Source organism: Varanus komodoensis, unplaced genomic scaffold (assembly GCF_004798865.1).
Source record: "Varanus komodoensis strain SLA01 unplaced genomic scaffold, ASM479886v1 scaffold19, whole genome shotgun sequence".
Classification (NCBI taxonomy): Eukaryota; Metazoa; Chordata; class Lepidosauria; order Squamata; family Varanidae; genus Varanus; species Varanus komodoensis.
In genome coordinates this window covers 21,974,306-21,989,280 of record NW_025335550.1, presented here as the reverse complement: position 1 = coordinate 21,989,280, position 14,975 = coordinate 21,974,306, and the positions used below count along the sequence as shown (strand labels likewise).

Here is a 14,975-nt window from a genome sequence, read left to right as displayed (position 1 = left end):
CAGGTGAGCAGCCAACCTTTTCAGGCAGTCCTTTCTCTTGCTGCCTGCCAAGAAGTTGCTGAACTGTTGTAACCACCTCCAGTGAGGTGATCAACGGAGAGGTCCTTCACTCTGCCAGCGTGAACAGGCAACAGTGAGGCAGCATTCAGGCAGGTGTCTATAGAGCAGCCTCCCTTGAATCGCAGTGCTTACGCTCACCTGCACATTACAAAGTTATTTCAAAGTGTGACTACTACCCTTAGAACATCTTTTGGATGTATTTCTGTCTGAGTCATTACATGTGTTTCCTCCAGCATGAGATAGAGGTAGTGTGTCAATTGATTGTGCAAATGAGAGTTTAGCTCGCTGGAGGAACTGGAGGAAGTATTTGAGACTTTAATCTGCCAAATTTATATTCCAGTGGTGATTTAATCTAGTGACCCAGATGTTCTTGAAGCACAGGGGAGAGGCTGTAGAGAAGAGGTAGAATCCATGCTTTGGCTACAAATGTCCCAGTTTGCATTACCTGGTATTTCCAGTTAAAATGTTGACACAGATATTTCTAGCATAGTACAAAGTTTTATGTGTTTCCCATTTCCTTCATTCCAATTCACTTTGTGCTTGCTGTAACTAAAACTCTCCAGCAAAAATGAACTATATGTGTGTTTTAGCATTGCAAAAATAAGTGCTTTTTCTCCCAGCCTTGTGGAGTTACACAGAATACTTGGACACATTTTTAATGTTTAAGTTTAATGTTTCTTCTTTCTTACATAGAAGAAAATAGCTCAGATAAATGGAACAGAATCAGTTGATTTAAGAAAGGCTGCTGTAGACCAGGGATGGTCACCCTGAGGCCTGAGGGCTCTGATTCATAGAAACATAGAAACAGAGCGAGTCAGAAGGGGCCTCCCAGGCCATCTAGTCTGACCCCCGGCTCCAGCCGACTCTGCTCTTGACATGCCCACCATGTGCACGTCCAGCCTATCCTTGAACACCCTCACCGATGGGGCCTCAACCACCTCCCCTGGAAGCCCATTCCATTCTACTGTAGCTAGTGCCTGCACGTCCTTAACAAATGTTCATTGAGCTTTAATTTTAAAAATGGCTCATACTTTGATCCAAAGAAGCAACGATCAACAGGAATTGTGTTCAATAAATAAATCAGTCTCCATTAGGCTGTCACTTGCCTCCTGGAAAAACACAGCCCACCTGCCTCTGGAGGGCATCCCTCATGAAGCACTTGCTTCTTTAGTCCTCTCTTCAAGAGAGTGACCTTGTCCCCTCCGAGTGCATGTGCTTACCTTTGCTGCTTGGGGTAGCCCACTTCTCTTGTGCCTTTAAGAGCAGCTCGTTCTTCAGACCTTGGGGGTGGTAAAAGATTTGCCTCCATGCTGTGAAGTCCATGTCAGGCTGTTTGCCTGCTCTCTTGCAGAAAAGGGCCTTTATGAAGGAGATAGAGAGTTCCAGCTTGCTTTTTGTGAACAGAAGAGCAGTTAATCTTTCCCTGCTTTGTTTTTATTCTACTGTTGGAGTAGGGGCTTTGGTCTGGATCAGGGCCATAAGCTGTGCGGGAGGGCAAGGTGATTCATGTGGGGAAATATCATTCTTCCAGAGGTCCTGCCAGATCTGATTGATAATCCAAGTTAAACCACCGAATTATAGAAGAAAAGGTGCCTCGTTCTGCATTTATGTTCATCCAAGTAAGTAGATTTAATAAGGATACACACCAGCAATACTTCTACATCCCTCAGATCTCTTGTGTGTGCAGGGCAGAAGACGTATAGCCCTGTCCAGCAATCAGGGTGCTGATCCTTATTGGGCTGCTGCACTTACACTAGAGTAAGCCTGTCATTTAAAGAAATGTCTGCTTTTGTCCAGAATGGCCTCACCCATTAGCTATCCTTTATATAAATAGATAGCATTTTGCAAGCCTACAGGCAAAATTTCTTCTCTTCTTTCCCCCATTCAGTAAAAAATGCAGTACAAATGCAGTAAAAGATCTGATTCCTTTAAACTCCTACAACTTCATTTTCCAGTTGTAGTGATCAACCAGGAATTACATGTCTAATTTGCATTGCTACTAACTTAGGGAAAAAGCATGCCTGGTTGAACCATAACTTTTAATGGAAATTTTATTCAATATTATACATTTCTGCTATCTTCTTTCTAAAGGTTACTCTGGCCTTTGTAAAGCAATTGAAAATTGGGACTTCCAGACAATTGAGAATCTGGAGAATTACCGAAAGTTTCTGAAAAAAATTAAGCCATCTTTGTTGGATATTGATCCTGACCATGTACTTCCCTACATGAAAGACTGCATCAGGCAACAGGAATGGGAAGAAATAAAACAGGTATTACTATTTCAGAATTCAAAGCTCTTGGTGGGAGGACATATGGACCAACTCACCATTATTCTCTCTCTCTCTTTTTAAATAATCATGCCAGCAGTGGCTCGTTTTTTACCTGTAGCAGACATCATTGTCATTAACTCAGAGTCAGGGTCTCCAGGACAGAGATAGCAGCTGCAATCCTAGGCACATTTAGGAGATCCAGTGTGGTGTGGTGGTTAAGAGCACGGGACTGGGACTTGGGCGATCTGGGTTCGAGTCCCCGCTCAGCCATGGAGCCAACTGGGTGACTGGGCCAGTCACAGGCTCTCAGCCCAACCTACCTCACAGGGTTGTTGTTGTGGGGATAAGATGGAGGAGGAGGATGATGTAAGCTGCCTTGAGCCCTTTGTAGGAAAAAGGCAGGATATAAATCCTTAAATAAATAAGTAAATAAATAAAAAGACGGAATTGCTGCACAGTGCCTTTGATTGATAGCACTGGCAGCCACCCGTCTGAAAGTCCCTTGTATGCCAGAAACTTCCTAACAGGTGTTCAGCAATGGGAATGGCATCTTGGACTTCTTGTTTCCAAGTATTTAAGCAAAGTCTGGAGGATGGCCATCTCTCAGGGATGCTGTACATGCATTGAGCGAAAGGGTTGGACTACATGACCTCCAAGGTCATTTCTAATGCTTCTGATTCTGTGACTAATAACTAACCAAGGCAATAGAATCATAGAATAGTAGAGCTGGAAGGGGCCATGAAGGCCATCTGGTCCGGCCCCCTGCTGTTGCAGGACACCACATTGCACCATCCCACTCAGAGGGCTGTCCAGTTTCTTTTTGAATTTCTCTAGTGTGGGGGAGCCCACAACTTCCCTAGGCAGCTGGTTCCACTGTCGTGTGCACTGACAGTGAGGAAGCTTTTCCTGATGTCCAGCCTGAATCTGGGTTGTTGCAACTTGAACTGATTATTCCATGACCTCCACTCTGGCATCAGCAAGAAGAGATCTTGACCTTCCTCTTTGTGACAGCCTTTGAGGTACTTATAGAGGGATAGCATGTCCCTGGGAATTTTTCCTGGGAATCAGTGCCATTGATCACCATAGCACAAGATCATGTTGGAGATGCTGGGTCCCCTTGACACTATTTGGCATTGGTGAAGTTACAAAGCAGGGCTCCATAACATGCTGCTGCTAGAGTTCTCTTTATTTAAGGCAACTCAGAATGGCAGATCTGGGCAACTGCTGATTTTAACCTATACAATTTCCAAGGCGGTGGCTTTAACCTATAAAGCCCTACACAGCTTGGGGCAAGAAGGCCTGTTGGAGCACCTCTTTCAACTACAATCTACCTGGATACTGTGCTCAACCTCTGGAGGCCTCCTCCATGTGCCAACCCCATGGGAGGCTTGAAAGGTGGCAATAAGGGGAAAGGCCTTTTCTTTGGTGGCCTCCCATCTTTGGAACAACCTCCCTGTTGCAGCTACCTTGGTGCCAAACTTACCATCTTTTTGGTACCAGGTCAAAACAGCCCTTTATGCAGGCCCTTTAAAGATCTCCTTGGTTACTCATGGATTATCCAGGTGATTCTCTGAGGGTCTTTTTTACTGTATTTTTGAAAGCTATTTTAAATTAACTTTAAAAGGTTTCCTCTCTCTGGATTTCTCAAGCTTCAACACGGTTTTCTGTTTAAACCGAAGACTTTAAGTTGCTTTATGACTGTTTTCTTTTGCTCACTGTCTTATCCCTTCTGCCCAGATATAAAACTAGCTGCTTTCTCTGCCACTAACAAGGGACCAGAAGAATTGGCAGTTCAGTTCTCATCTTCTTACTTGTGAAGTTTCCTTTACCCTTGATTGTTTCTCAATTTGATGTGAGCCAAAATTTCCAACTCTTGGGACCTCTTGGGCTAACACAGTTCCAACAAGGTTTTGCTCCCTCCCCACTTTTCAGCAGTAATTAGACATGTTCAGAAAGCAGAACTCTAAATAAATAAATAAATAAAAATCCCAGAAACTTGATTTTTTTTCTGATCTCTGATGCTCCGCGGACATACTAATATCACAGTTATAGAGCAGGTAAGCAAACTAATTACATTAAAAGTTTGTGAATGAAGGAAGATATAGATTTAAAGGATTATTTTTGTCTTTGAAGATCTAAGAGAATGTATATTACAGGAGCAGAGTTTTGATGATATAAATGTTTAAAGGCATTCTCTTGTTTTTGAAGATGTCCTTCTGCTTCCTTCAGTTCCTGGCAATTTCAGCATACCCAGATGTGTGTGTTACGGAGCTGCCTGTCCTTCAAAATACCTTGCCTACCCTGCCCAGCAATGTCCCAACCCCAACTTGCTCTCATAGGATACCTCTCTCATTATTCCTCTTTTTCTATGTTAGGCTTTACCCTGTTTTGAGGTTTGGCCCCAAGAAAACCCCTTGTACTTCCATGGCAGTTTCTTGGGGGCAAAAAGAATTATGCTCTGGATCTTTCCAAGGAGGCTCAACTTTACAGGGTTGCACATACCATGCTAAAATCCCAAGAGTCAACTTCCAGGTTTATTTTTCAACAAGAAAACGAGTAATTACTATATGGAGCTTATTTATCTGAAACATTATCCAAACTTGCCTTTTTTCTTGTGGCTGCACAGGAGTGGGGAAAGACTGTAGTGGACACAAGTGCTTAAAATACATTTTTTTCTCAGGCCAATTGAGAAGCAAGAGCAAAGAGTGAACAAAACCTGAGAAATGCAGATTGTTTTGCAGATTCAGGGCACAATCTGACAGCCTTCCTGTGTTGTCTGGGGAGGCTGTGGGCTTATTCTTGTGATCCTGGAGCTGGGACCCAAAGGTTGAACCCCCAACCCAGCTGTCTCGCAGCCTTAATGGGAAGAAACAGGTCAGCTGCCTCCCCTAAGGTCACAAATGTGCCATGGGGGGAAGAAAAAGGGGTGGGCTAGGGGGCAGGAGAGAAAAAAGGGGGTCCAGAACTTATATGCGTTCCTGTCAGCGTCCCTGCTTCCCTCCCTCCCTGTGCTATATCAAGATGGCCAAAACTGGCAGCCTAGATTAAAAGCAGGGGGCAAGGTGTAATGGTGCACAGAGGCCTACGTGCGTCGAGGGTGGATTGCTACGATTGCTCTGTAATAGAAAGGAATTAACATACTTAAACCGAAACAGATAATGGGCCTGTTTACAAAGAGCATCTCCTGTAGTCAGTATGCTTCCTTTAGTTGAAGTCCATCAGTTTAGTTGAAGTTTTACAACTAACCTCCAAGCATTAGCATTTCACTAGAAAAATGTCCAGTTCTCTCTTTTGCTCATGCTCATAATTTTGTTCTGTGGTTTGACTTGCAGGCTAAAATAAACAATGGCAGAGCAGGAGCTGCAGCAAAACTTTTAGAATGCCTGTACAGGACAGATAAAGAAAACTGGCCCAAAACCTTTCAGCTGGCACTGGATCAGGCTGACTATCTCAAGGAAAGCGAATTGTGGGACATGAAAGAAGGTACAATTGCGCCTTTGCTTCACATTCTGCTCCATTACTTTGGGAGTTTAAAGAAGACACGCATGCCTTCTGAGACTCTGTGCCCTCCAAGTGGTTGGGCCGCTGCTGCCATCTTCGAGAGGAATTGTAGCTGAACCTACCTGGAGTTGGTGAAGGCTGGCATAGGAAGTGTTGAACGTAGATGGCACAGGAACAAGTCTGGAACTCCTTCCGACAGGAGGAAGGCTGTAAAGCCCTGGCTGAGTGACTCCCATGCACCTCGAAGGGCCAACTGGGCACCCTCGGACACCCATCCACACGTGTAGGGAGTCCCTTGCTCCCTTTGGAGTGAAGGGATGTTCAGCATGGATAAAAGGGGTTCTGGGGTGCTCAGTGTTTGGAAATGTCCGGCCGACTGAGTGACCTCTTTCTGCACAGTCACTTTTTCTTCCAAGCTGGGCTGCTACTTAGCAAGTTGCCAGATGGTTTGGCAGCTGAGGCTGAAAAGCTAAATAGTGCCTTCCACAGTTATTGAAATGGATGATGTGAAGGAATTATTTAGTTGTGATACTTTCTTTTTGAAATGCTCATGCTTCATTCCCAAGAATATACACCATGGATTTCCCCGGAAGGAGCAGGGGGTGCTCCTTCAGCTGTCTTTGAAACTCGATGCCCCGGTGTTGGTGGCTGGGAGTGCCTTCTGCCAGCGTCTGCTACATCCCTGTTTGGATGCAGATAGCCCGCTCTAGTAATCTCTCAGCTAGACTACTGCAGTGCACTCTGTGTGGGGCTGCCCTTGAAGACAGTTAAGAAGGTGCCGCTTGTGCTAAATGTGTCAGCCAGGTTAACAACAGGGACCGGATGTTCAGATCATAGAACCCCAATTCTGGCTTGCCTGCAGTGGCTGCCTATAAGCTTCTGAGCCCGATTCAAGAGGCTGGTTTTGACCTATAAAGCCATGCATTGTTTGGGATCACAATCTTTGACGGAGCTCCTATCCTGACCACATTCTACCTGGATGCTACACTCAACTCCTGGAGCCTGCCTCCAAAAACCTCCTCCAAGGGAGGCTCAGTTGGTGGCAATGAGGAGAAAGGCTATTCTTTTGTGGCCTCCCAGTTATGGATGACCTGCCCACTGAGGCCCTGCCTGGTGCCAACTTTTTGGCACCAGGTTATGACTGTCCTCTATTCCAGGGCATTTAAATAGTTGTTTGGGGGCTGTGTAAGCTACTTAAACAGGTTGGTTGATCAATTCATACAGATTTGTATTTTTATTTGCTTTTAAATTGGTTTTTAATTTTGTATGATAACCTTTTTATGATGTTTTAAATGTTTTTAATATAGTATTTTTATATATTGTAAACAGCCCAGATAACTCCAGCTAGTCAAAAGTATAGAGATTATTCTATTGATTGATTAATGTATATTTTTCATTGGTATTGATAGGTTTTATACTACATTCTTATATTAGTCATCTTGAAAATGTTTTTGGAAAGACATTATTTTTAAAAAATAGTCAGCTTGTACATATTTGTGTTGGACATGCATAATATGCATGAAAACACTCATATACAGCTACCCTGAGCCTTTAGCAACTGTTTTAGCATAATTATGAGGACTAGAATCTTAGCAATATTACTGGGAAGCCTAAATTCTGCATCAAATTTTGTGCTACTCTTCCTTTTATGTTTTCTCCTAATGTTTTTGCCCAGGTGTGCCAAAAAATTACAATGCAAATACTAAATGCTTCTTTGTATTGTATTCAGGTAGCAAGAATGACAACGACGTTGTAATGGCAGATGACAATGAGGACAGCTGTATCGTAGACATACAATTACACTATTCTGAAGAAGCAGAATCTGACTGTGGAAGTCCATCTGCACCTTCAAGTAAGATGATCTGAACATGGTGTTAGCATGAGCATCCTGGATTCTAATCGCCCTTACAGAGCAGTCTGTGGGCATTGAGGATGTTCTCACGCCTGAAGGATGGGCCACTAGACCCAGGACCTTCCGGTGTAGATACCTGAGGCTATTGGGGTGGGGGGAAGGATGTGGCCTCCTGTACCTTTGGGTGAGGAGCAGAGCTGCAGTTTCTGGGCCTTCATGCAGAACTACAAACCTGGCTGAACACACACAGATGGGACAAATCATCAGGCATGGGGTTAAAAGCAGACTTAATCGTGCTTGCAGCAGACCTGCTGAAATCGGTAGAACTTTAGGTAGGCATGGCCAATTCAAATCACACAGGTCTTCTGTAAATAGCCTGAGTCTGGCTCTAGCCTAGTGCATCTTAATCGACCCCGAGTGAGCTGTCGGGGAGCAATACGCCTGTGCTTGTGTTGGGCAGGGAGGCTGTCTGCATTTGTGCAGAATTCAAGGCAGCCGGCTCTCGTGGATTTCTTTGCCTCTCGGTCTGATCCTGTGCGTGTTTACAAACAAGTAAGTACCACTGAAATTCAGCAGTGCTTGCTTTGCGGTAAGTGAGCACAGGATGGAAGCCTTTGGGTGTTCATGACATGCGGTTCCTTTGCTAATAGCAGCTCTCATAGCTACATCTTGAGTGGTTTGAAGTCATTCCCTTATCCTGGGGCTGCTTTCTCCTGAAGTGTTCTTTCAGCTGATTGAACTGCAGCTTACATTATACTCTAGGGGCTATGGGGCAGTATAAAAGTGTATCATCATCATCATCATCATCATCATCATTTCTTCTCAGGCAACACAGTGCAGTAGGCAGGGGGATGCTGCCCCAGGGATGTCTTACCTTAAATAGCCTGAGCTTTTGAACTTTTGAATTCTGTAGATAGTAGTATGTCTGCCATAAAAAGAACTTGTGTTCTTTTGCTTGGAACTGTGTAAGCAATCTCCAGAACTCCCTCTCTGATTAAACATGTGATTGAAACACCCACATAAGCCAGGATGTGGGGAAATCTTTTCATTCATCAATGCACAAGTGCATCATATATCCCATAGACTCTTTCCACGCTGGAGATTTTAGATGTTGTCCCATGTTCAGTCCCCAGGTTCTCTAGCTGGTGCTAGAAAAGACCCAACCTGGATACCCTGGTTAGTGCTGTCAGTCAGGGTTGACAGTTTTGAACTGTATGAACTAACGGTCTGATTCAGGAAAGGCAGCCTCCTGTGTTTCCATATCACTAATTACAGTAGCTGGTAAGTGATTTAAAATGTAACATTTAGGAAGTGGGCAATCAAAGCAGCTGTGGCTTGCTTGTATTTCCAGATGTCTCTCGGCAAACCACTAAAGTCCCAAAGGAAGCAAGATCCTACCAGAAGGAACTTGCCCAGCCGGCTCTCGATGGCAAACACACCATCATTAGTGCCCCTACTGGTAAGAGCATTTTGCTTCTGAATCATGATGAGACTTAGAAGTGGCCTTTTTGAAAATGTGTCGTGTTACAGTTTATTTGAAGTTTTGCTAAGAAAAAATTCCAGGGGAAAACCAAGAAATTACATTTGTCAGTTCTTTCCAGGGCAGAGATCGAAACAGTTTGGTTATCGGATAATCTTATTTATTTATTTAATTTAGAATATTTTATCCTGTCCTATACAAACCAATTGTCTCAGGTTGGCTTACAATACAATAGAAATAAACCATAAATACAAACGATCAAGATAAAATGCGACTGAGGATATTAATATTAATAAAACCAGATTAAAGTTATTTAAGCTTTAAAATGCTGGGGAAATAAAGAGGTTTTTACCTGGTGTCCCTTTCTGGGGAGAATCGGCCATCTGGAGCATTAGATGCTCAGTGTCCTAATTTCATTTCCTGGCATCTATGCTAAAAAAAGATCTTGCACAGCAGACTCGGATTCCTCCGCATTCCTTGGACCCCGGATATCTGCTGCCAGTTAGAGGAGATAGTCCAATGGAGGACTCAGTTTTGTGTGACAGAGATGAGGCAGATTTGGCATTGTGGCCATGAATGATGCAAACAGGGCAGCTGCTTAAAAGCAAATAGCTTTTGTCATCTGCAGTGATCACTCCTAGCCCCTCTCAGCTCTCCCTTTTCATAGTTTGGGTGTTCCACATAATATTTTACTACATCTGGCACAGCTTTCCTTGCAGATGCAGGAGGGCTTGTGAATTTCAGTTATCAGAACCATCTTGGGCAGGAGGAAAACTTTTAGGGCATAGAGATTCCTCGGGTGCTTCTTTTGTTGATGTTAAGATGCATTCCAGGCAGTAAAATGATGTGGTTGCTTTGCCTCTTTTCTGTGCCAAAATATTACAGGAAAACAGGTAGATCATGCCACTCAGTGGAAGACTGCCTGGGCTCATAGCTGACAGAGTTCTTGGCAGTAACGCTTAATACGTTTTCTGTCTTTGCCTTACATACAACACAGTACAAATCATCATTAATATTATCACAAGTGGTTTAGCACTTCTTAGTTGTTTATAACAATGATCTGGATTTTCTGGAAAATCTGGAACTGTAAAACTTCTGGGGAAAAAATCCTTGCAAACTAGGATAATTAGCATACAAAACTGATGCCCCAGAAAGTGATATAATATAGCACAGTTATTTTACTTATGTGTGGTATAAAATTTAAAAGTATCCCATTATAATTGTTTGCCCCAAAGCACAAGTGTTTGACTTGCAATATTACAGAAAAAGATGGTAAAACAGTTATAGTGCAATCCTATATATGTTTATTGAGACTTAAGTTCCATTGAATTCAATGGGATGTACTCTTGGGTAAGAGGGTAGGTATCCCATTCTTAATATGATTTAAATGTTACATTTGTAGAATTTTTAACTAGCATACTTGTAAATGTCTAAGCAATTTACATTGTCTAAATTAAAAGATGAAAGAAGGTAAGGACGAACTAGGGACTTCTCCACTCATAATTCTGACTCTCCTACAGGATCAGTTCATCAGCTGGTGCATGGAGAAAAATCCATCTTGTAAGCAGACAGTGCAGAAGATGCAGGAACACGCAAAGGCATTTTAGTTCATTCTGTGATCAATTTGTTCTGCAAATGCATTCAGTCAGCCCTTTTTTCTGCATGCATCTTCACAGGCTCTGGAAAGACCTTTGTGTCTGTTATGATCTGCGACCATCACCTCCACAACATGCCTGCTGGGCGGAGAGGAAAAGTGGTCTTCCTTGCTACTAAAGTCCCAGTGTACGAGCAACAGAAGAAGGTCTTCGAGGAGAGCTTCAAAAGAAGCAAGTATGCGCCGAGTCCCCCCTTCTAGCTTCCTTCATCCCAGATCATAGCAGCAATGTGCTTTTCAGGGTTTGCTTTGGGCAGATGCAATTGTTAAAGATGTCCTGTACTGAATTAAGGCTGCATTCCAACACAGGCTGTTACTTTGAAGTGAGCCGCAGAAGCTTATCTGGGCATTGTACATGCGTAGCACTAGGTTGTAAGCATCTAAGTAAAGACACCTTCAAAATGATCCTGTTGAAAATTATCATCCATTTTTCAGATGTTATTCGAAGCTGCTTTTGAGCCACAGAGTCCACCTTGGTACTTTTTTTTTTTTTAATATCCTGCCTTTTTCCTACAAAGGGCTCAAGGCAGCTTTCATCATTTTCCTCCTCCATCTTATCCCCACAACAACAACCCTGTGAGGTAGGTTGGGCTGAGAGTCTGTGACTGGCCCAAAGTCACCCAGGTGGCTCCATGGCCGAGCGGGGACTTGAACCCGGATTGCCTGAGTCCCAGTCCCATGCTCTTAACCACCACACCACACTGGCTCTCCCAATGGAAATATCAAGGTGATCCTTTATACATTTGTATGAGCTGGTCCACATGTGCATGTACATGGTGGAAGACAGTAGCTAGCGTGGGGTAGGACCAACTTCTGGGGGCTGATCCTAGTTCTGGAGGAGGAGGGTCCTTCTCTTCTTGAGCCCAGACTTCGAGTCCTGAGTTCCTGAGTCCTGGCTTTGCTGTGGGCCGGCAGACTCCAGAAGACTCCCAGTGGTGACTGCCCGGAAGAAACCACCTGACAGAGTAATGGGGAGAGCAGAGCCCAGGAACGCTCCCCACTCCTGGATTTCCTCAAGGGGGCTGAAGCTCTTGCTGACCTTTGACTGACTCCGTTCTGCCCCATTTTCCCCCTTCGAGGAGAAGCAGAACGACAGAAACTTCCCTCATGGGGATGGAAGCAGGTTTTCTTTCTGTGGCTGTTCTAGGGAGAGGCCAAGCTGGAGGAGGCAGCCCAGAGCTCAGCGGTGCGCCATCCACAGGGGCACTGCAGGTCCAGGAGCACCATCACGCTCTTGCCTGGCATTGCATTGCTCTCCTGGCTTTCATCACGTCTTCTCATCCGAGGCGGAACTGGGTAAACACAGGAGATACTGCTGTGGGTGAGATGCCGAGTTACAGAGCACTGGGGAAGGCTAACCCCTTTTTCACTGGTAGAATGGATGCTGCCACAAGATACCTGGCCAGTATCTGACAATATTCGACTGGCTGAATGGCCAAATCTATTTTGACAATTGGATGTCCAGCCCTGCAAATCACTTTTGCTCTAATAGTATAGAAGGAATTTGGTAACTGGCCCAGTTCAGACGGTTACGGTTCTGGGGAGAGGTTTCCTGTAATATGGGTGATGGGTAATGTACCCACCACCTTCAAGCAACATCACACCAGACACCCAATTATGTAGTTTCTCCCTGCATACATTTGTTCCGTCCTCAAGACTTTATTTATCCATCGCAGATTACTTTTTCACTCCTGGAGAGCCAAATACTAAGAGAGAGAGAGAGAGAGAGAGAGAGAGAGAGAGAGAGAGAGAGAGAGAATGAGATTAAATGCAATTATGCATTTGACAACAGATCTGGTTTGCTCCTGGTTTTAAATACTTTGAATTAACTGAATTGTGAGCCATACAGAGAGACTTATTTATGGCTGCAATTGTATACACACTTACTTGGGTAGCTCTCACTGAATTCATTGGGACTTACTTCAGAGTAGACATGTATTGGATTGTTGTTGTTGTTTAGTCATTAAGTTGTGTCCAACCCATCGCAACTCCATGGTCAACATTCCTCCAGGCCTTCCTGTCCTCCACTATTCCCCGGAGTCCACCTAAGCTCACACTGACGGCTTCAGTGACACCATCTAGCCACCTCATTCTCTTCCGTCCCCTTCTTCTTTTGCCATCAGTTGTTCCCAGCATTAGGCACTTCTCCAGTGAGTCCTTCCTTCTCATTAGGTGGCCAAAGTATTTGAGTTTCATCTTCAGTATCTGGCCTTCTAAAGAGCAGTCAGGGTTGATTTCCTTTAATATTGGCTGGTTTGTTCTCTTTGCATTGTAGCGCACAGCATTTTGATAAATACGTTCTCACCTATACTGCTATAGACATCCACAAGTTGCAATGCACCTAAATGAACTCTCCTCTACTTGCAGTCCTGTAATTTCCATAACTTTAGAGAAGTACATTGTCAATACAAACACTCATAGAATCATAGAAACACAGTAGAGTTGGAGGGGCCTATAAGGCCCTTGAGTCCAACCCCCTGCTCCATCCAGGGCTCAACGTTAAAGCATCCCTCGCAGATTGCTGTCCAGCTGCATCTTGAATGCCTCCAGTATGGCAGAACACACAAGCTTCCTAGATTATTGGTCCCATTGCCATATTATTCTAACACTCAGGAAATTTTTCCCAATGTCCAGCCGGAATCTGGCTTCCTTTAACTTCAGCCTGTTATTGTGCGTCTGGCACACTGGGGTGATTGAGAAGAAATCCTGGCCATCCAAAGACGTAATGGCATCCAAAGTCTTGTCCCAGCAGAACCATTAACACTGGTGTGAGTGTAGAATCCTACCATAGGCCCTGTTCTTTGTGTAGAAGAAAAGAAAGAATTTCAAAGGGAATGGAATGGTTAGCAGTACCTAAATCACACTTAGGTTTTTTTCTAGCTAACTACAATCTTAATGTATATTAAAGATGTGCAAATAGTAATTACTTGTTATTGTGAATACTATCTTTGATTGTGAAATACGGCTTTGGTCTCATGCTCCTTAACTGCAGAAAGGAACAGATATCAATTGCAGACTTACCACAAATATAGATATATCTGTACAAAAAGATGATATCAGGGGATCACATAAGATAAACCAACCCAGTTCAGTGTAAAAGGTTTTCATTTTGCTTTTTTAAATATTGAGTGGGACAGGGGGATGGTTTGGTGAGAATACACTTGTTTGTTGCTTTTGCACTGAAACCTTTAATAATTCACATGAAGCAGATATGACAAAAATATTGTGCAGTTCACAAGGCAGCCTGCAATTTGGGGGAGGGAAAAAATCTCTTTTGATAAAATCACATTTCAATGCAAATGCCACTGTTGATGAAATTTAGTGGCCACCCTCAGGCATAAGAGATCTTTCCCTCAGAGGTTTTGCTGTACATGGAAAAGACAGACCTGACCTTGGAAAAGATTAATGTCACCATTAAGAATTTGGGGAGGAAGAGAACTGATGTGGCTGCAAAATCATTTGACCTCCACAGGGGTCAAAGAAACAGTAGTCTTTAAGAAGTCAGGCCCCTTCATTATTTTATTTTAACATTAAAACAGAATGCATGGCATTTAATTAGCTTCCTAAAGCACACCATAGCCTAGAGCACTTGCAAAGTTTTTCATTTCCATCAGTGTTCATTTAAAATGGTTTAAGGGTGCCTATGATTGCCTGGTGCTAAAATTTGAATTTTCACACTTCTGAGTCACCAACTTAACCGAGTTGCAGCTTCAATTTCAGAGAACTTCCTGGGAGTAAATTGAACTGTGCCCACAGAAGAAGGTTTGAGTCACAGTTTCCAGGGCAAACTCTGATCCACCCCTGCGAAACCCAGTTCAACCTCTCTCCTTCCTACACCTCCCCTCGTTCACAGCTGCTGAAAACTTAGGTAAGAAACATGCTCTTTGAACATTTCACTTCAAGCATGGTTTCCAATCTGAATGTTGTTTACTCTTTTGTCCCTTTGACAGGGCCTGTTTCATATGTCTATCATCTTCAGGGCCGGCCAAGAGATTTTGCTTCTTGAGATGAAGGACAAGAAGGTACCTCCAATATCATCTCCGGAAACTGTCCAAGAAACTGACTCTTGCTTCAGCATTAGTGATTCTGCAGCTGCATCTTTCAACTTACCTGAGTGCAGCAGGTGGGGTGCTAGGATGGAGTGGGGTGGGGGGGGGG

The 14,975-nt window shown here is 43.8% G+C and overlaps 1 protein-coding gene across 1 annotated transcript in view; it reads left to right on the top strand.

The window, feature by feature from the left end:
* The window catches only part of DDX58 (DExD/H-box helicase 58), a 41,069-nt gene that overhangs the window by 8,336 nt on the left and 17,758 nt on the right, over positions 1-14,975 (top strand). Inside the window, 5 exon segments of the mRNA XM_044428075.1 lie at positions 2,152-2,330; positions 5,663-5,813; positions 7,561-7,683; positions 9,035-9,142; positions 10,840-10,993. Of these exon segments, the coding sequence (XP_044284010.1) occupies positions 2,152-2,330; positions 5,663-5,813; positions 7,561-7,683; positions 9,035-9,142; positions 10,840-10,993 (715 nt within the window).